At 36.7% G+C, this 21,247-nt stretch overlaps 2 protein-coding genes across 8 annotated transcripts in view; one reads left to right on the top strand and one right to left on the bottom strand.

The window, feature by feature from the left end:
- The window catches only part of COL8A1 (collagen type VIII alpha 1 chain), a 536,056-nt gene that overhangs the window by 245,046 nt on the left and 269,763 nt on the right, over window positions 1-21,247 (top strand). The window contains exon 1 of one of the 6 annotated variants that reach the window (XM_072812447.1): window positions 3,163-3,271. The exons of 4 other annotated variants lie outside the window; for them this stretch is intronic. In XM_072812447.1, coding sequence (XP_072668548.1) covers window positions 3,220-3,271 — 52 coding nt within the window. In that variant the 5' untranslated portion in view covers window positions 3,163-3,219. Of the gene's footprint in view, window positions 1-3,162; window positions 3,272-8,466; window positions 8,519-21,247 lie in introns of those variants that run through there. One more of the 6 variants, XM_072812449.1, reaches the window with a different exon arrangement.
- The window catches only part of FILIP1L (filamin A interacting protein 1 like), a 120,323-nt gene that overhangs the window by 81,015 nt on the left and 18,061 nt on the right, over window positions 1-21,247 (bottom strand). The window lies entirely within an intron of this gene.

Genomic DNA, 21,247 nt, shown 5'->3' with positions numbered 1-21,247 from the left:
GCTGGTATATATTAGGCCTTTTAAAAATTAGTGTTAGGCTAACCACATTTTATTTTTCAGGAGCAAAATATTTAAATGACTGGCTTACTTTCACTGACCTCCTGAGTAATGAGATTTACAATTTACAATGTTAGGTTAGGTATTTTTTTTTTTTTTTTAGCTTTGATGTTTTTAAGAAACACTTTTATTGGGACACCTGGGGGGCTCCTCCAATTAAGTGTCCCAACTCTTGATTTCAGCTCAGGTGTCAATCTCAAGTTCATGAGTTCAAGTCCTACATTGGGCTTGACACTAGGCATGGAGCCTACTTTAAAAATAAAACTTTCATCAGTATAATTAACTCTTAATATTAGTAACCAAATATTCATAGTATCATGTGGCACTTTTTTAGTAGGCAGTTGGGTACATGGTCTCCTGACAACCAAAAGTATGGGGCCACTCATGACTATATCACATACAGCACACCTAGGAAAGAGTAGGTATTCAATAGATATTTGTTGAATTGAACAGATGTTCTTCTACTCATTGCTTATGCTATGAAGAAATTCTTCAAGAATCAATTTCTTCATGGGGTATTTGGGTGACTCAGTTCATTAAGTGTTGACTCTTGATTTCTGCTCGGGTTGTGATCAGGGTTGTGAGATCCAGCCCCACATCGGGCTCTTTGCGGGGCATGAATGAAGCCTGCTGAAGATGCTCTCTCTCCCTCTTCCTCTGTGCCTCACTGCCCCCCAACTTATTGGCACTCTCTCTCTCCCCATCCCCAAAAAAGAAAAAAAAGGAATCAATTTCTCCAGGTGCAGTTGAAAAAGGACATGAAAGGACATGGAAAGGTAATGAAAATAAGCTAAGTTAATAGTATGATCTTATTTTTGATTAAAAATGTAGCATATCCACATCTTATGTTTTCTGCCAGTCTAGTTACCGGTCTTTTTTTTTCTTTCTGAATGACCGTCACTTTTTAATGTCTTTTTTTTGTCATAAATTTATTTTTTATTGGTGTTCAATTTGCCAACATACAGAATAACACCCAGTGCTCATCCCGTCAAGTGCCCCCTCAGTGCCCGTCACCCAGTCACCCCACCCCCCCACCCACCTCCCCTTCCACCACCCCTAGTTCGTTTCCCAGAGTTAGGAGTCTCCCTTTCTGATATTTCCCACTCATTTTTTCTCCTTTCCCCTTTATTCCCTTTCACTATCCTTTATATTCCCCAAATGAATGAGACCATATGTTTGTCCTTCTCTGATTGACTTATTTCACTCAGCATAATACCCTCCAGTTCCATCCACGTCGAAGCAAATGGTTAGTTACCTGTCTTGAAAAAGATAATAACCAAAGGCTATTACCAAAGTTGAAGTTTTCACATAGTGCAAATAAAATGATAATGAGATGACTTCCATTGGAAGACAATCAAAAATTAATTGTAACCATTAAAATGGAAGGAAGGATATATAAGTAGTGTGGCAGGGCAAACACATTCATGTTCATCTAAACTTAGAATTGTTAGAATCAGAGCCTTGAAGGAAGTGCCTGTACTCGATGAGCAATACACTAGAGGCTGTATCACTTTAGAGTTAAGAGTACATATAGACAAGTGGTCAGACTGCTATGTTCTGTTCACCCCTCTGCCCGTTTCTAGCCGTGTGTCCTTAAGTACCTTATTTATCTTCCCCACCTTCAGTTCATTCATCTGTTAAATGCTGCTAAGAATAGTACCTATTTTGTAGGAGTGTTATGAGAATTAAGGATTATGTGAAAAACACTTAAAACAGTGGCTGGTATATAACCAACTCAATGTGTGTGTGTGTGTGTGTGTGTACACATGTGCTTGTTTTAAAGCATTTGCCATATTGTTTGGGTAGGCTATAAAAGAAACAGGCTTAGAGAATTTGATAGACTTATGGAAGAAATCCAAAATTGACTATTAAATGAAATTTATCTTTTACGGTTGTACCTTCACAGGCCCCTACATGGCCTTCTTGGCTGCCACCCTCAGAGACAGGGACCCTGGTTTGGTTGCGTCAGTGACCTGACTCAAAAAAGTATTTGTTTCTCTTTTTACTAAGATGCTTCACACAGAAAACTATGCAATGCTTCTTTCTTATTTCCCAGGCTGAAATAATGAAATAAGGATAAAACTATAGTCCCCTGCTGCTTCATTTACTTGTGCTAATTGTCCTAAATGAAAAACTCTTCATTTGGTAATAGAAAAGTATGGCTTCAAGAAATAGAAACAAGCCCAAGCTAATTGAGTTAAGCAAGATCTTTGGCCGGGAAAAGTAACTATTGAGATATGCATCTTGTTTTTCCAAGCAAATGCTCCTACTTCAGAATCTGTGAGTGGGCCTTAATTCATTTACCTGGTTTAAGTTGCCCAGTTTTCAGACAACCACTCTACATTTCTGGCAGCAGTGAGTGTGATGAATGTTTTTGTTATTGTTACTCTTAATGTGTGGTTTTTATTCTCAATATAAACAAAGGTCTGTAAGGACCATAGACCAGATTGTTTCACCATTACAATGTGCTTATTTTGTTATTTCCATCATTTGTTAGTATTTTGTTCCTAATCTTGGAGTGGATCTTTCAGTAGAGAGAAAAATTGCTTTCCAATCAAGTATTTGTACTGTACTTTAAGTAGGAAAGCCTGCCTGGTAAAAAATTTATTCAGTTTCTATCAAGGCAGGTTTTTTGGCACTGTTTTTTTTCAGAAACCAAATTAAAGTAGGGTCTTTGAAAAATATGTTTAACATCCTCCTTTAAACTAGGATTTTCCGTTAAAATGAAGTCAAAGAGCCTTCCGAACATTAATTTTTGTTAGTTTGACATCTTTCTATTCCAAACTTTAGAAGCCTAAAAGTTTTCCTTACTTTTCTTTTGCGTTCCCATCTCCCCTCCCCCTTTTTAATGGCTGCTCATTGCTTCTCAGTCAACCTGAAATTCAGGCTTATTTTAACTCCCATCACTGTCTGTAGTGACTACCTCTTCCTTGCCTCCCATGCCCACTTTCTTCTTTGGAATTTGGCAGTACTTGTCCTCTGTTATTCCAGCATCCTGAGTCTCATTTGGCTCTTTTCCCTCAATGTCATTGTTTCTACAAGTGACCCGCCTCCCTCTTCCCTTCCAGTCCCTGACAGGCTTCTTGAAAAAATATTAACTACACTCAGTGCTCACCACCCTCTTTGGATCCTTGAAATTTGGTTTCAGCACCTGCCATTCTGATGGAATTGTTCTCTCAGAGGTCATTGGTGACTACTTCATCAGATCTAACAGGTTGTATCCTCTGCTACTTCATCCTCTCCTACTTTCCTATGCCAGTTAACACAGTTAACTGCTTACCCACTCCCTGAAATTTTTCCTTTGGCTTCTAAGACACTGGGCTCTCCCAAATTATTTTTCTATATCTTCTTTTCTAACTTCCTTGATAGCTTATCCTCCTTATTCTCTAAATGTAGGCATTTGCTGGGACAATCCAACCCTTTGCTTTCTATACAATTTCCTCCTTAGGACTCTAATCTATGCCTACTGTTTCAACTTTCCTCTTTACACTAAAACTCCCACATCTTTATCATTAGCCACTGCTTGCGTGACTTCTGTCTACCTCCATCTTACTGTTACTCCTAGATGTCTCACCAGTTTCTCAAGCATAGCATTCCAAAGCCACCTCTCCCAGCCTTTCAGTTGCTGTTATTAGGAGCGATCTTCTTGTCACTAAGGTTTGTAAAAGTTACTGAGTCCAATCATTTCTACCTCTTGCATCTTCAGATTGTGTAACATACTTCATTTTACAATTTATAAGCATTATTTTTCCATTTTTCTCTTTCATTCAGGTGTAATTTATATTTAGTAATGTGCACAAATATTAAGTCCACAGATTGATGAGTTTTTACATATGTATATACCTGTGTAAACTCTATCCAGACCAAAATATAGAATATGTCCAACTTCCTAGCAGACCTCCTTTGTGCCACCTTCCTATTGATATCCACTTTCTTCCTAGGAGGCAACCATCATTTTGACCTCTATTACCATAAATAAAATAGATTTTGTCTATTTTGAACTTCATGTAAATAGATTATTATATTAATGGAAATTAAACTTCATATAAATGGAATTTTATATTGCCACCAGAAATACATGCATATTCCACTTGCTTCATTTCCTCATCAACACTTGATTTTGTCCTTTTAGTTTTAGCCTTTGTGGTAGGGCTATAGTGGTATCTCATTATAGTTTTAATTTGCATTTGTCTGATGATTAATAACATTGAACTTTTCAGGTGCTTATTTGGATATCCTCTTTCATGAAATGTCTCTTAAGTCTTTTTTTTTATATTGTGTTATCAGTGTTTTTTTTTTAATTGATTCAGAGTTCTTTATATATTCTGAATGTTGATCTTTGTTGGTTATACAAATACACAAAATTTCCTCCAATTTGTGGCTTGCCTTTTCATCCTGATTATTGTTGCATTTTGAATAACAAAAGTTATTAATTTTTTAAAAGATTTTATTTATTTATTCATGAGAGACAGAGAGAGAGAGAGAGGCAGAGAGACAGGCAGAGGGAGAAGCAGGCTCCATGCAGGGAGCCCGACGTGGGACTCGATCCCGGGACTCCAGGATCACACCCTGGCCTGAAGGCAGCGCCAAAGCACTGAGCCACCGGGGCTGCCCAAGTTATTAATTTTAATAAGGGGATCCCTGGGTGGCCCAGCGGTTTAGTGCCTGCCTTTGGCCCAGGGCGTGATCCTGGAGACCTGGGATCGAGTCCCACGTCGGGCTCCCGGTGCATGGAGCCTGCTTCTCCTTCCGCCTGTGTCTCTGCCCCCCTCTTTCTCTTTCTATGTCTATCATGAATAAATAAATAAAATCTTTTAAAAATTTTTCAATAAGGTATAGTTTATTAATCTTTTATGATTGTCACTTTTTCTATCCTTTTCAAGAAATCTTGGGATCCCTGGGTGGCGTAGGGATCCCTGGGTGGCGTAGGGATCCCAGGGTTTGGCGCCTGCCTTTGGCCCAGGGCGCGATCCTGGAGACCGGGGATCGAATCCCACATCAGGCTCCCGGTGCATGGAGCCTGCCTCTCCCTCTGCCTATGTCTCTGCCTCTCTCCCTTTCTCTCTCTGTGACTATCATAAATAAATTTAAAAAAAAAAAAAAACAGAAAAGAAATCTTTACCTTCTTCAAGATTGTGAAGATAAGGGCAGCCTGGGTGGCGCAGCAGTTTAGCGCAGCCTTCAGCCCAGGGCATGATCCTGGGGTCCCTGGATCAAATCCCACGACGGGCTTCCTACATGGAGCCTGCTTCTCCCTCTGCCTGTGTCTCTACCTCTCGCTCCCACTCTCTCTCTCTCTCTCATGGATAAATAAAATCTTTTAAAAAAAAAAGATTGTGAAGATAAACTGAGGCTCAGAGAGGTTAAGTGGTTTTTTCTAAGATTGTGGCAGGCTGTTAGTTGTCTTTAAAACATCAATTGGATGTTTGGATTGGATCAATAAAATATAAATAGAAGAGATGGTCATCTCCAACTTGAAAACAAGATATCTTTCATGTATTTTACCCTCCCTCCACCCTCTATGTACTGTAACATAGACATAATAGAATTTCAGATCTGATCATGTTGGTGAAGACAGTACTCAGAATGATCCCATGGAACAGAGCTCTTATTTAAGTTTATAAAAGTAATATTTAAAATTATTTAAATAGGGGCTCCTGAGTGGCTCAGTTGGTTAAGCATCTGGCTTTAGCTCAGGTCATGATCTCAGGGTCCTGGGTGAGCCCCACATTGGGCTCCCTGCTCAACAGGGAGTCTACTTCTCTCTCTCTTTCCCTCTGATTCTCCTCCCCATTCACTGTCTCTGAAATAAATAAATAAAATATTTTTAAAAATTATTTAAATAATAAAGGAATTCAGATACTACTGTTTTCCTTCAAGCCATTCCTCATCCCTTAATTAGTATTCACCTTTTTTATTTCCTACTGTCTGAATGTTTTTCTGCTCCTGAGGACAAGGAACATTTTTTGGTCCACTGCTTTGCACGTGGTAGGCACTTGGTAAGCATTTTGAAATAAATGAATAAATAAACCCAATGACAAGTAAAGTTTTCAGAAGCTAAAACTATACATTTAATATTAAGAAATGCTGATCTGGTCATGCAATGAGTGCAGCCTGAGACGTTCTCTCTCCACATTGGTTCTGTGCCTTCTCTTCATTGAGGTTCTGACTCAGCAGTTCTGACTCAGCAGATTGGCTGTGCTATATCACTTTTATCTTCTGTAACAGTGCTCATACACCTGGGTATCTTGGTACTAATTACTGACATAGTGTGACCATGACCTCGTTTGACCTTTTAGCACACCCCTTCTGACTGCTATACAATGAGAAGAGGCTCACATGGAAAAAGAGATGCTATTTTCTATTTGAAGCAAATGATTTGACTTAGATAACTATGTGACAACTGGCTTCACTCAGATTCTCTTGGCATCTTAAAAGAACATTTGAACCATATTTGAGATACCATTGTGTTCCTACCTTCAAATACAACAGTTGGAGATTGTGATTCAGTATGTTTGAGGTTGGGCCCAGAAATCTGCACTTTTAAATAGTTCCCTGGCAACTCTAATGATAACTTACTCAATTTTCTGAACTATTGGAGGAGAAGAGTTATGAGCTCAGATTGGAGAGTCAGAGAGACCTGAACCCTAATTCTTCCCTATGCTTCCTAGCAGTGTAACTTTGGGGAAGTGACATAGTGTCTTTAAGGTTCAGTTTGATTATCTGAATATTCTGTGGGACAATAACAGTACCTACTTTCAAAAGATGCTATGAAGATTAAATGAGATAATTCATTTCATATGATTAGTACAGTGTTTGACAGAAAACATTCAGTAAATTTAACTGCCATTACTAATATTATAACTAATTATCAACTTCTTAATAGGGGAACTTTCATGGGGCACCCGGGTGGCTCAGTTAGTTGGGCATCTGACTCTTGGTTTTGGCTGAGGTCATGATTGCATGAGTCACAGATGGAGCCCTGTGTCTGGCTCAATGCTCGGTTAGGAGTCGGCTTGAGATTCTCTCCTTCTCCCTCAGCTCCTCCCCCACCCTCTCAAATAAATAAATAAATCTTTAAAAAAAAATAAAAGGGACACCTGGGTGGCTCAGTAGTTGAGCATCTGCCTTTGGCTCAGGTTGTGATCCTAGGGTCCCGGGATCAAGTCCCACATCATGCTCCCCACAGGGAGCCTGCTTCTCCCTCTGCCTATGTCTCTGTCTCTCTCTGTATCTCTCATGAATAAATAAATAAAATCTTTAAAAAAAATAAGGGATCTTTCTTTGTATTGTTTTTATATAGAACATGCATAATAGAATCTACTGTCTCTGCGAAGAAAGGATTTATGTGTGTGGGTGTGTGGTCTTTCTCTTAATGAGTTCTCAGTTTTAGGTATTTAAAGTTCTATGTGGGCTTACTCTGATCCCAGTTCCTTTTCCTTAATAATACACCAAATAGCCATTCTGTGCTTTTTTTTTGTTGTTGTTATTGAGGGACTGTTACTCTGTGTCTGTACACATGCATACACATGTGTGTGTGTGTGGTGTATTACCAAAAGATGCTTACCCAGCAAATTTAAGAACTGAATGTTCTATTTCAGCATTTCTCAAACGATTAGATAGTTAACATGTCATAATTTAGGGTCTGGAATTGAGACTGTGGAAAAAGTAAATACAGAGAGTCACTTTTTAAGTTCTGGTGTCTCCTTATAAAATTCTCTATCTGCTTCAACATCAGAGAATGGAAGAGAGGTAATTTGAGCTAGGGTTTGGTGGTGTTACCTACAAAATAAACTGAGTTTTGATGTGTGTTGTGTTTCATATATTCAAGGAAGAGTGATGTGGAATCCTCAGGGCAGGAGGGAAGAACTGGGAATGGGGGAAGTTATAGTATCCAAAGATTTTAGAGCCATGCCCTGTACCTTAATTATTTGCTTAATTATTTGCTCCCAAAGATAACAGTAAATAATGAGGAGTTAAACTTTGGAGCAGACATACTCTTTCATGGCAGAAGCAAGATTTCTTTTAAGTAAAGCAGAAACTCACCTGGGCAAAAGAATGGATGGATTCACCTGAAGAACCTTCTTTTTCATAAAGAAATAATATTGTTGCTAAGAGTAGGGTGTCAAAAAGGAATAAATAATCTTTGGGTCCATGTGTTGTATGCTTTTCATCTATATGGATTAAAAAGTCCATAATTCTGCAAATTTTTGTTAACCCTGAGAGCTGCTATCAGTTCTAGTTAATTTAAGTAACTTTGACTTATATTTTGCCACATTTTGATTATGTTTGCATTCCACTGTCGATTGAATTCTCAGACTGCCTGGAGAGTAGGTGATGAGAGTCGTGGTCTACAAGTCTTACACTTTAGTGAACCATTTGCAGTCAGAGTTCATTTATCATTGTCAACGAAGAGCTGTCGTCATCTGACCGGAATGGATGAGAAATTTCAGTTCTTGGGGTAAGAAGAATATTTTGAGCTGAAATTTCAATTAGAAATAAGGTTGATTAGTTAACAGTTAAAGGCTTCATTTTGGGGTCAGATTACCCTCATAGCTCTTTCAAATATTAGATATTCTTAGTTGTTCAGAACTCATGGAATTCTTAATAGAGTTGGTTTACATATAATTTCTACTCTTTGACTCATATGAACTTAAATCTTCTCTAAAAACCTGTATGGATTTCAGAGGCTTAGAGAGGATTAAAAAGCTATAAAATTTTAAATAACTTCATCCAGTGAGCATGTTTACCTAAATGTGTCATCAAACTTCTCAGTTTTCTGGTTAGAAAACCGGTTTGGGACAGGCTGACTCACACTGCCGACTGATAGAATGCAAACACATTCAGAATTCTCCTGGCGAGACTAATGCAACAAAAACAGAGTTCTGTGAGCTTTTAGGGGTGAAGTGTTTCATTTCTCTAATAAATCTTCCTATCACTAAGAGCTTTCAAAATAAACAAACATGTGTCTTCACAGTTGTTAGGTGCTGGGTGAAATGGCATAGGCGACTGTACCCAATACCCTGTGCCACTAACAGTTATTTTACTTTGAACTTTGGTCTTCTTCCCTAATTTGTCTATTTACTTTTTTAAATTGAGGTATCATTAACATACAGTGTTATATTTCAGGTGTACAATATGGTGATTTACCTTTTGTATACATTGCAAAATAATGTTAAGTTTTGTTACCACCTATCACTATACAAAGTTAATACAATATTATTGACTATTTTCCTTCATTGCTGTGTATTACATCTCCATGACTTACTTTATAACTGGAAGTTTATACTTCTTGATCCCCTTACCCATTTTGTCACCCAACCCCCAACCAGCAATTTATTCTCTGTATCTATGACTCTGGGTTTTGTTTTGTTTTGTATTTTAGATTGCACATGTAAGTGAACTCTTGTGGTATTTGTCTTTTTCTGTCTGGCGTATTTCACTTAGCATCCTCAAGGTCCATCCATGGTGTCACAAATAGCACCCCTTCCCATTCTTAAAGGAAATAATTTTTAAAGGTAATCTGGGAAATATTATTAGTCTGTGCCCTTCAGTTGATAAAAGCAGTGCTCTGTAATTTTAGATATTATCCCCATGTTTAAATAAACATTTTACTGGGCTTGTATTTCACTTTTGATCATTAGGTCACAAATTCTTGCCCAAATAGTTAATTCACATTTTTTTTAGTGAGCCCTTGTGCAAGGAGATAGCAAGAATATTTCTGTCCATTTTGAAGATTAAAACATCAGATGTTCGGAACTCAAGTTATTTTTTTAAATCCAGTTTGCTCAACAGATTTGGGGACAACTCCTAAAATGGCCAAAGATAGTGATATTCTCTAAGATGATGATATTCTCTTTTTTTAAAAAAAAATAGATTGTATTTATTTATTCATGAGAGACAGAAACACAGGCAGAGGGAGCAGCAGGCTCACTGCAGGGACCCCGATGCAGGACTCGATCCTGGGACTCTAGGATCACACCCTGAGCCAAAGGCAGACGCTTACCTGCTGAGCCACAGGGATCTCTAAGAAGGTGATAAGGTTTGCTGAGTAGCTCTTTTCAAGGATGAAGGGATGGAGATTGGAATGTCTTCTTGGCAGAGTTCAGGGTACCATCAAAATAAATAGACACCCCTGTTCCTTTCTCTTTTCTGGTTAGGTCTATCGCATTGTCATTTGTTCACATGTTACTGTAATTAACCAATTTTAGGCCAGGCCAAAGACATTGGGTAGCATAGTGCACACTCACACCTCTTTTTCTGGGACTTAGGATGGAATGAGTTTTTCCATTTACTTTAGCCAAATGAACACATACTTCTCCAATCCCATTTTGCTGTGAAGTAAGTCTTTATCAGGAAGTGGTACCGTGATAGAGAACATGGAATCAATTTCCGAAGGCCTTATCCTCCTTGGTATTTTGCTTATGGTTGAAGTTTTCTGGTTATTTGTGGTTAATATTATTATTGTTGTTATGCTTTTTCCAAAGTGACTCTGGACACACCTAACATAATGCTTTGTGTGTGCTGTGGGTGCTCTGACAAATTTCCAATGGTGGGTTGAAACTTTTCTGCATAACACATTTTTCTTGGTCTTAGGATGAAGAGGAAACTTGGGGTAATGGCACATGGTCTAGCCCTCAACTACTCATCCTCGACAGAGAATTCCACAGACTTGTCTTTTTCACTCCTTTGTACTTTTGAGTGCAATTTTCTGCCTGAAATATCCTTTCCGTTCTTCTCTGCCTGATGAGTCTACTCAGACATCAAGCTAATTGCTCTCTGATGCGGTGCCTTCCCATTCCCTCCATGAAGAACTAATTAATCCATGTCTCAGATAGGATCCCTGAGTACTCTGTATGCGCTTCAATTGCAGTTCACTTTTACCTACCTTCACACTACTTATGCTTTCTACGGGGGCCTCAGAGACAGAATCTGTATCCTACTCTTTATTTTCTTCCCAGTTCTTAGTTTCATGCACAGTGTTAAGTTAAATGAATGTCAATGAGTGAGCAAATGGATGACAGGTACCCCTTTTTCTTATATAGAACAAAAATGCTCTTTCTCCTTTTCTTCCCTCCAAAATGGTCATTTGCCTTTCATCATTTCCCTTTGGGATATCCCCAATAGCCTATTTCCAAGTCTCTATCCCTTGGTTCCTGAGTATGATTTGGCATTACAGCACCTTCCTATGTAAATTTTAGGAAAACAGCTAACCTATATCATGAGAAATATCCATTATCATTTATAGTTTTATCTTTTTTATGGCTAAACAAAACTGAAAGGATATAACTTGACTGACAGGGATTGCACTGAATCTCTAGATCAGTCTGGGAGGTATTACCATCTTTACAATATGAAGTGTTTTGATCCATAAATATGTGATGTCTTGCCATTTATTAGGTCTTCTTAAATTTCTATTGACACTGTTTTGTAGTTTAAGAGTGCAAGTCTTAAAAAAAAAAAAAAGAGTGCAAGTCTTCTTTTGTTTAATTTATTCCCAAATGTTTATTTTATTTTTCTTTTTGCTGCTATTATAAATGGAATTGTTTTCTTACTTTAATTTTCAGTTTGCTTGTTGCTACTGTACAGAAATACAAATGGTTTTTGTATATCAATCTTAAATACTGCAACTTTGCTGAGCTCATTTATTAGTTCTAGTAGATTTTTTAGTGGATTTCATAAGATCTTATTACCATTAATATTATCATTCTATTAGTTTAATTGCCAAAGCAAAAGATGTTCAGAGATTGTTCATCTTTCTTAAAAGGCAAAGCACTAGTTTTATTTTGTAGTATTGTATTTGATCTATGCCTAGATCTAAGTTTTTATTGTGACTTTTTTTAAAAGATTTGATTTTTAAGTAATCTCTACACCCAACATGGGATTTGAATTTACAACCCTGAGATCAAAGGCCACACACTGTATGGACCAAGCTAGCCAGTCAGCCCTTTTATGATGATTTTATATGCTACGTTATGTGTTTTATATCTCCTATCTTAATTTGATATTTTGAAGACAAAATTTATTTCATCTGTCAACTTTATGTATTAGCATATTAAAACTTATCTGTTAAGATCTATAGTCTTATTGTAAAATTTAGAGTAGTTTAGAAAAGAAACAAGTTATCTATATAATTTTCTCTGAAAGAAGAAAGTGGCCATAGATGGACAATGACTGACATGTTCATAATAGTTTTACCTTTTATTTTGGTTGATTTCTGATTCTTCAGAAAATATTTAGGGACAATTTGGAATTCATAGATCATGTCCTTCACCTCAGTGGCAGTACTCCATCCAAATAAGCATCATCCCTTGTATTTAGGGAAACATAAAGAAAGTGTATGTCATCTTTTGCTGCATTGATTCATTAGTGGTCATTTTGTTCACTTCATCAGGCAATGTTGCAGATATGTATAATTTTCATTTGAACTACAGGAACTGGTGCTCTTGGATCAAATCCCTGCTTCTTTTGCTTTTACAGCTTTGTTCTGCTAGAGAGCCGAAGGCCTCTGGGGAAGGTGCTAACAAGAACTTGGGTAGGATCTGTAAACCTGACTCTACAAGTGTCAGTGCTGCCCCCCCCCCCCCCCCCCCCCACATCACCACTACAATCTTCTGTGATGTCTGCAGGGTCCTGCATAAAGGCTTCTTTCCTTGTGGGTTTTAGTTTCTTATTATTCAAAAAGCAAAAACACAAAAGTTATCAATGACTGACTTATTTCTGAAAGAAAATTGGAATTAAGAGGCATCTGAAGTCATTGAGAGTCAATTCACTGAACAATGTTTAATAGCCTCCCAAAAAGGGAATATAACCTAACGCCCATATCTAGGGCCTGGCTAAATGAACTGCATCTATAAAATGAAATAATATGCAGCCACTTAAAAAAAGGTAGGAAATATATAGTATGATCTCCTTCATGAATTACTGATACAGGCTTACAATAATTTTTTAGAAAAATGAACAGGAAACTGTTAGCTATGGATTACTTCTGGGGAGTAGGAAGTGAAATGGAAGGAAGGTTTTAATTTTCATTTTATATTTTTCTGTTCATTTTAAATTTTCTATTTTCATGTATTATTTGTTCACTTACTTTTTAGTTATTTCAAACACATATAAAATTAGAGATAATAGCATAATTAACCATCATGTGTTCCTCATGCAGCTTCAATAATTATCAACTCCTGACCAGTCTTGTTTCTTCTGTACCACCCTACTGAAGGTTAGCAGAATATGCCATTCCAAAATATGCCTCTTTGGCATAAGGATTATTTTGAATTGATTATTTTTTTTAATTTTTATTTATTTATGATAGTCACAGAGAGAGAGAGAGAGGCAGAGACACAGGCAGAGGGAGAAGCAGGCTCCATGCACTGGGAGCCCGATGTGGGATTCGATCCCAGGTCTCCAGGATCGCGCCCTGAGCCAAAGGCAGGCGCCAAACCGCTGCGCCACCCAGGGATCCCTTGAATTGATTATTTTGAGAAACAGCAGATGCAGAGGTTCTGAAAACAAGAGTAAAGTTAACCTTTTGTAAGAGAAATTTATACTTATGGGGGAATTCTCTATTTGTAAGAGTATCTTCCTCTCAGTGCCACAAAGAGAAGGATGATTAAATCAAAAGAAGTCTTATCAGTGGAGAAGGCACTAACTTAATTCTGCATAACAGACCTTTCCTTTTGCTTTTTCTGATAACTGTTCTTAATGAGTTGTCCTCCTCCCACCTGTCTTTTGCTTTTAGCTGAAGATGGTATTTAAAGTTCCAGCTCAAGTTATCTTGTAGAGTTACTCATTTTCCCTGGTTATTTCCCATGTATATACTTGAGGCATTCATGTTAATAAACTTCAGTTTAGTTTTTCTCTTGTTAACCTGTCTTTTATTACAGAAGTGCTCATCCAAGAACTCAGAAAGATAGAGGGAAAATTATTTTTCCTCCCCCACACTATGCTCCCACTCTAAATTATTTTGAAGCAAGTCCCAAACATTCTATCATTCTAAAATATTTTCAGACTGAAACATAAGGATTTTTTAAATATACAATACCATTAACACACCTAACTTTAGAAATAATTCTTTCATATTCTGAAATATTCCAGGATACAGATTTTCCTCCTTCTATAGTGTCTTCAAATTAAGATTCAAATAATATCTTCCATTATACTTGATGGAAATGTCTAAATTTCTTTTAACTTATAAATTCCCCTTGGTATTTTCTCTTTGCACATTATGTACATTATTTGTTAGTGGAACCAGATTGTTTGTTACACAGACTTCTCACAATATTGATTTTGCTGGTTGTACCCCTGTTATCATTTTATTTTTAGGGTTTTTTAAAATATATTTACATACATATATTTGATTTTTGAAGAAATTTAATGTTTCTGTATTCACTTATCAGTGTAGAAAAGGTGGGAGGAAGTTCCTATCTATGGGTCAATATAAAAACACTTAGAAGCACAAAGAAGAATAACTCATTTCTATTCTTGCCACCACAGAGCCAAGCATCTTTGGGAGAAGTCTCCACTAAAACCAGCAGCTCCTTTGAAGTCCCTAAAGCTGCTGCTACCAATTACAGTGTACACTTTAGTAACTGTATTTGGAGAGAGTAATACATTTATTTATTCTGTAGATACTAATTGGGCACTCACTATGAGGGGCTAAGGCTACAGAGATAAACAAAACAAGCTGTCTCTGCTCTCATGGAGCTTACACACCAGTGTGTAAGTGGGAAGAAGACAGACAAGAAGCCATGATAAACAGGCTTGTTTGTATCATCTGTATTGTGTCCAGTGCTTATCCTTTTGATTCAGTGTATATCTTCTGTTAGAGTGTCCAAAGAACATTTGTCCATTTGTCCTCTTTCCTCATTTTATATATATATATATATAATATATATAAGTATATATATAATATATAAATATAATATATAAGTATATATATAATATATATGTATATATATGTATAAGTATATATATAATATATACTTATATATGTATACTTATATATATAAGTATATATATAATATATATAAGTATATATGTATATATATATATACTTATATATATTATATCCTATTCTCCAAAGCTGGACTTCTCAAATCTGGCTTCTCCATTTTCTCCATTTCTGGATCAACTGTGTTATAGGATCTGTTTCTTATTTATTGGTGATATTGAAGTGATTTTTTTTTTTTTTTCCAGAAAGCTGACTAGATGGAGCTTTGCAGGTTCTGAAGGTCTCCACCGTTCCCTTATTGTGTATATCCAGCCTATTCCTCTCATTTGCCTTACCCTGCTGGCCCCAGAAGGCCTTTGAGGTTGAGGACTGCGTCCCTCTCCTTTACCCTTTACCCTTTTAGTTTCAGATATTTTATTTTTATTTTTTTATTTTATTTATTTATTTTTTTAATTAATTTTTATTTATGATAGTCACAGAGAGAGAGAGAGAGAGAGGCAGAGACATAGGCAGAGGGAGAAGCAGGCTCCATGCACCAGGAGCCTGACGTGGGATTCGATCCCGGGTCTCCAGGATCGCGCCCTGGGCCAAAGACAGGCGCCAAACCGCTGCGCCACCCAGGGATCCCCATAGTTTCAGATATTTTTAAATGAAAATAATTAGTAATGAATATCATCAGTTTAATAAAAGCAGAATTTGAGCATTGTTTCTGAAACATTTTAGAATATGGATTCATCTGGATTGTCTATTTGTACATTTAGTCTTTCCACATCCCCATCTTTGAGATAGATCTATATCTATATCTATCTATATCTATATCTATATATATCTCAAAGTACAAAGAAACTAACCAAGTTTTTTGGGGTCCTTTGCACAGTTTGCTGGGTTATAAGGGCTCATCTTAGCCATGGTGCAAGAAAAGTTCGTTCTGAAACCACAAATCTCCTTGGATTCCTGAGATTTCTTTCTGGAACTGAAAGTAGGAATTAAGTGACTGCCCCACACATTTCCCTAACAAACAAAATAAGTCTGAAAAAAATGCTGGCCTATTTCAAGGAGTCAGGGAAGCATGTTTCAAGATTAAACTCTTCCAGTTTAAAATTCAGTTCCTGCCATCCAGAGGTTTTTTGTGATGAAGTTTTATCTGATTTGCTCTGCTTTGTTATTATTGAGGCATGACTCACTCAGAATTCAACACAGATGAAAATTAAGGAGTGATTTTTTTTTTCTTTCCAACGTTTTTGTTATTCTGTGCCTCTCACTTTGTTTATTGATAAAAACCTTAGCCCTCAAAAGAATGGTGAAAATAAGCCACTGAATTCTTCTGCATGAAGAAGCCACAGGAGTTCTCCATCTGTGTCTCCATAGATAAACGTGTAAAAGACCATTCATTTAATCTAAATGCTATCCTAACAGCTTAAACTATCATGTTTGAAAGTATGACTGTAGAACAACACATGTGATTCTCTTTTTTCTGTGTTGTTCCCTTGCTATATATATTCCAGTGTCTGTTATGGCATGATATGCCTTGAATGTCATATTTACTCAACAACAACAAAAAAACAGGGCACCTAGGTGACTCAGTTGGTTAAGCATCCGACTTTTGATTTCAGCTCAGGTTTTCTCCCTTTTAAAAAAAAGAAAAATTTCATATATTGAGAGAGAGAAGGTTGGACAAGTGGAGGAGGGGCAGAGGGAAAGGGAGAGGGAGAGAGAGAATCCCAAGCAGATTCTGCATGGAGCCCAACGTGGAGCTCAATAAGGGCTCTATCCCACAACCCTGAGATCATGACCTGAGCCAAAATCAAGAGTCTGATGCTTAACTGACCGAGCCATGCAGGCACTGCTTCTGAAACATCTTCTGAAGAAATATAAGTTACGATTGTTCAGGCATTTCAAATATTTCAAGCTATTACTGGGAAATTCATTAAAATAAATGGGGAAATGGCTGTGGACATAAATGAATCGCATAATAAATAGGAAATGTGAGGAAGTGAGATTTGCAAGTAGAAATTGAGTTAAACAGAAGAAATTGATATGAAATTGTCGCACACTTCAAATCAACTGAATTTTTAGAAGCAGAACTTGACAAAGTAAATTTTGGATTCCACAACGTTAAACAAATCAAACTTGTCAGGACCATGGAAGGCCAGTACTTTAGGTGTTATGAACTATTGTTGAATCTATCATGTCATGGGAAAGGCGAGCAAAGATCCTGGATTTGAACTCTCAAGCTTGGCATGGGATTGATTGTATTAGAGAAAGGAGGGTTCAGACCTTTCAGAGAAAAAGCAAACAGAAACAGTCTTAAGAAATGGGTACACTCCTTCATTGCTAGTAATAATATAAATAATCTATTTATAGAGGACAAATTAGCTACAGTTTTCAGAATCCTTAAAAGGTTCATAACTTTTTTTTAAAAACATTTTATTTATTTATTCATGAGAGACACAGAGGGGGAGAGAGAGAGAGAGAGAGAGAGAGAGGCAGAGACACAAGCAGAGGGAGGAGCAGGCTCCATGCAGGGAGCCCGACGTGGGACTCGATCCTGGGTCTCCAAGGATCATGCCTTGAGCTGAAGGCGGTGCTAAACCGCTGAGCCACCTGGGCTGCCCAAGGTTCATAACTTTTGACCCACATCTAAGGATTTATTATTCTAAGGGAAGAATTAAGAAGGTGTAAAAATTAATTGAAGTATGAGGCTATTAGTCATAGTGTTCCTTATAAAAGTGAAAGAGTGGAAGGTATCTAAATGCCCACAAGAGGGAATTTGTTAAATAAATTAAGTCTGTATGATATAGCAAAAGTCATACTCTTAAAAATTATGGTGTACAGTTGGTGATTTAGGAGAACATTCATGATGTTTTTATTAGTGACTATAGAATACAAAAACTGTGAAAAGTATGAATTGAGTTATTTTTAGCTTTTTTTGTAGTTAATGTTTCTCCTGTTTTTCAACTTAACAGTTGAAAATCAACAACTTTGAAAATCCCTTTTAAGATCCTTTTTTCCTCCAGTGCTTTGATAAAGGATTTGCCTTCTTTTATACAAATTTGCTCTCTCTGAGACAATCCCAAAGCTCTCAAGCTTTTTCTGCTTTACCTATAAAAACTGACATATTTTTAATATATACTAATCTCCAAAGCTGGACTAAGTGAAGGGAATTAATCCAGAAGCTAATTTATAATAAGATATTGATGTAAAATAATAGATGAAATTATAACAACTTTTCTTTCATCTCAGTCACTTATTCAACACATATTTTTTGTACTTCTTAATACTGTGGACCCTGCAGGGGAAATTGTGAACTAAACAAATCAAATGTAGACCCTCCCCCCTTACCTGATTGTGGGAATATTTGATTTTTCACAATCATTTTAGGCCAGAAAATGTGATTGTGTGGGGATCTTAAACATTGGCAGGCCAGAGGAGCATTGGAATCTTCTGGTGCACTTAAAAACTGCGATACTACATGAGTTAATTATGCATATATGCTAGCCTGTGCTCTTCATAATATCATTGCATTAACATTTCTGTTTTTTCTAAGCAAAATGATTTCCAAAAGGGGAAAATAGTTCTTGATAGGTTAAAAGAAAAAAAAATTTCTTTGAGCACTGTATTACTCAGCTCAGTGTTACGGTGTTAGATCATTAGGGCATTTACCCTACTCTGAAGGAAAGAAGATATAAGCAGCCCTAGAGAATGATCCCTCTTTTGTGCAGTCTCTGTGTTCTCTGTTGTCATCACACCTATAATACAACATTGCACTGTTTTTATGTCTGTCTCCAATACTGAAGGGTATGCCCCCTTGAAAGCTTTGGTTCATCATCATGTTCTTACCACTCAGTCAGTATTGGTCTAATTAAATGCCTTACTGAAAATAAAAAAAAAAAAAAATGCCCATAGTGGCACTGAGTATGTAAATAAACTACTTTATAGAAAGGCTGATTTGAAGAAAGATTCTAATGCTTATTATTGAGTACTTCCTCCATATTAGACACCATACTTAGCACTTTCTAAGCATTTTATAATTTAGTAATTCCAAGAACCTATCAGATCCATACCATTTAGTTATAAATAATGAGTAGAAACTGAGATTAAGTAGGTTAAGTACTTTGTTCAAGGTCAAATAGCTACTGAGAGGATGGGACCATGGCTTAGACTTTTGTTATTCTAACTCCAGAGTTTATACTTCTTAACTCCAATAGCCTTACACCCTTCCAAGAAAAGGTTTTTTTGTGCAGTAAAGTTTACTCCTCATTTACTCATCATTTATACCAGGCATCTCTATTGTCATAGCTGGCCAAAGCTGTTTGGCTTTATCTTCTCAAGAGGGAATAATACACTTGCCAGGAAAATTTACCTGCAAGTTATAAATGCAGGATACAGGTTCATTCTCATGTTTCACCTTAATTTCCATTTATGAGGCAGAAATTTCCATTTTGACCTAGTGTAATGACTTCTTTTTCTTTGTATTTTATAGTCCGGTGGAACAGAAGTTTGAGGTTGCCTTTCCACAATCAGTCTTTTGCTTCCTGTTCTGTAGGGCTGTTAAACTAGTAGCTGTGAGCCGGTTGGATGTGTTTATCCAGTGCTTACTGTATGTCCTCCATTCTCCTAGGGTTAAGCTAGCTGTTGAATAATTACAGTCCTTAATATCTTTTTTGTCTGACCTTTGATAATATTGCAACAGTGGTGTCAGTACCACAGACTGAACACTTGAATCTTCTTTGAATCATCTACATACTATTTGTGAGTGTCTTCTCTTTTCAACTGTATTATTATTAAGTCTTAAAATTCTTCTGGACCCTCCACAACACCAAGCACAAAACTTGAGCATATAGTAACAGAAATTAGGGAGAGTAGCACCAAATATATTATCAGGAGAGCTAGCTTCTGGTCTGGCTCTACTACTATTTAGCAGCAAGATGTTGTGATTTCTTATCTAGGACCTGATGGGCTTCACTTTTCTTAATTCAAAAATCTGAAAGTTGGTCTGGATTGTTAGGTCTTTCCTACTTTAAATTCAAGATTCAGAGACTTCTGTAATTTTTTTTCTAGTTACTTGATTGATCAATTCTTTGTAGTAGCATTAACAGGAATAGAAAGGTCGTAAATTGACCTGGATTTGCAAAGATGATACTAAGTTCAGTTTTGAATATGTGACACTGGAGAAGTAGTAGGATGCACCTAAGTCTAGCCATCCTTTAAGAATGGAAATGCAGACTGAGATTTGAAGTTGGTAGAGGTACTGTCATTCTCACTGACCTCTTTTGAAAGTATGAGTCAGAATGATAGGCTTAAAGTAAAAGGTACTTATTTAATAGAGCAATCATAAAACCACAAGTATTTAGATCTAAAAGAGAAACACACATCATACGGTCTGTCCCATTTGTTTTATACATGAGATTGGAGAAATTGAATTTGCCCAAAATTACACACTAGCTACAGATCTAATTTGTAGACCAGAGTCCCCTATGTCTAAGTTCCTGCTTCATTCCTTGCTGTGTTTATTAGGTTTACTCTTTGACTGCTTTGTAGCAAAATACAGTAAATTTACTAATCATTGTACATCCAAATACATGCCTAAAATTATTTATAAAATTTGGTTCAGCTTTCTAGGAGAGAAAAGCAATCAAAACACAGTGTCATTACTGTATCTGAATTTTGACCTCTATAATTAAATGGTGTTATATGAAAAGCACTGAATTTTGTGACATCTGTTGAAAGCTAAGTTATCATGTACAGTCCTAAATTATGTTCAGTACCTTTACGAGGTAATTAATCTCTCTGCATCCCTGCCCAGATCCTATGTTAGGTCTGGGATGTATGAATACTAGGCTGATCACATTGTAATACTCTGTAGAATTGTAATACCAAAGTAAATGTTTGTGGTTGGTCTCCATTTTGTTCGTACAAAGAACTGGATACCCATGATAAAGGTCAAATGGAGATCTGGCATCTATTTCACTACTTGCAAGACATAGTCTGGAGAATATGTAACACATATAAATGCTTGCCAGAAAACTGAAAGGAAATGATTGCATTTGAGTACAATGTATTCTACAACAATAGTTTAGTGTGCATGAAATTTAAAACTGCTGGCTTTCTAAATATGATTTTTTTAAAGTAGGCTTAGTTTATTTATTTTTTAAACAGTATACCCGTTGTGTCATACTTTATGGGATAGTCTTAAAAGCTGAGATTTAAGACCAAAGAAACTAAAAATTCTAATGGCAA

The sequence above is a fragment of the Canis lupus genome, chromosome 35, assembly GCF_048164855.1.
Source record: "Canis lupus baileyi chromosome 35, mCanLup2.hap1, whole genome shotgun sequence".
NCBI classification, from domain to species: Eukaryota; Metazoa; Chordata; class Mammalia; order Carnivora; family Canidae; genus Canis; species Canis lupus.
This window is presented reverse-complemented; position numbering and strand designations above follow the sequence as displayed.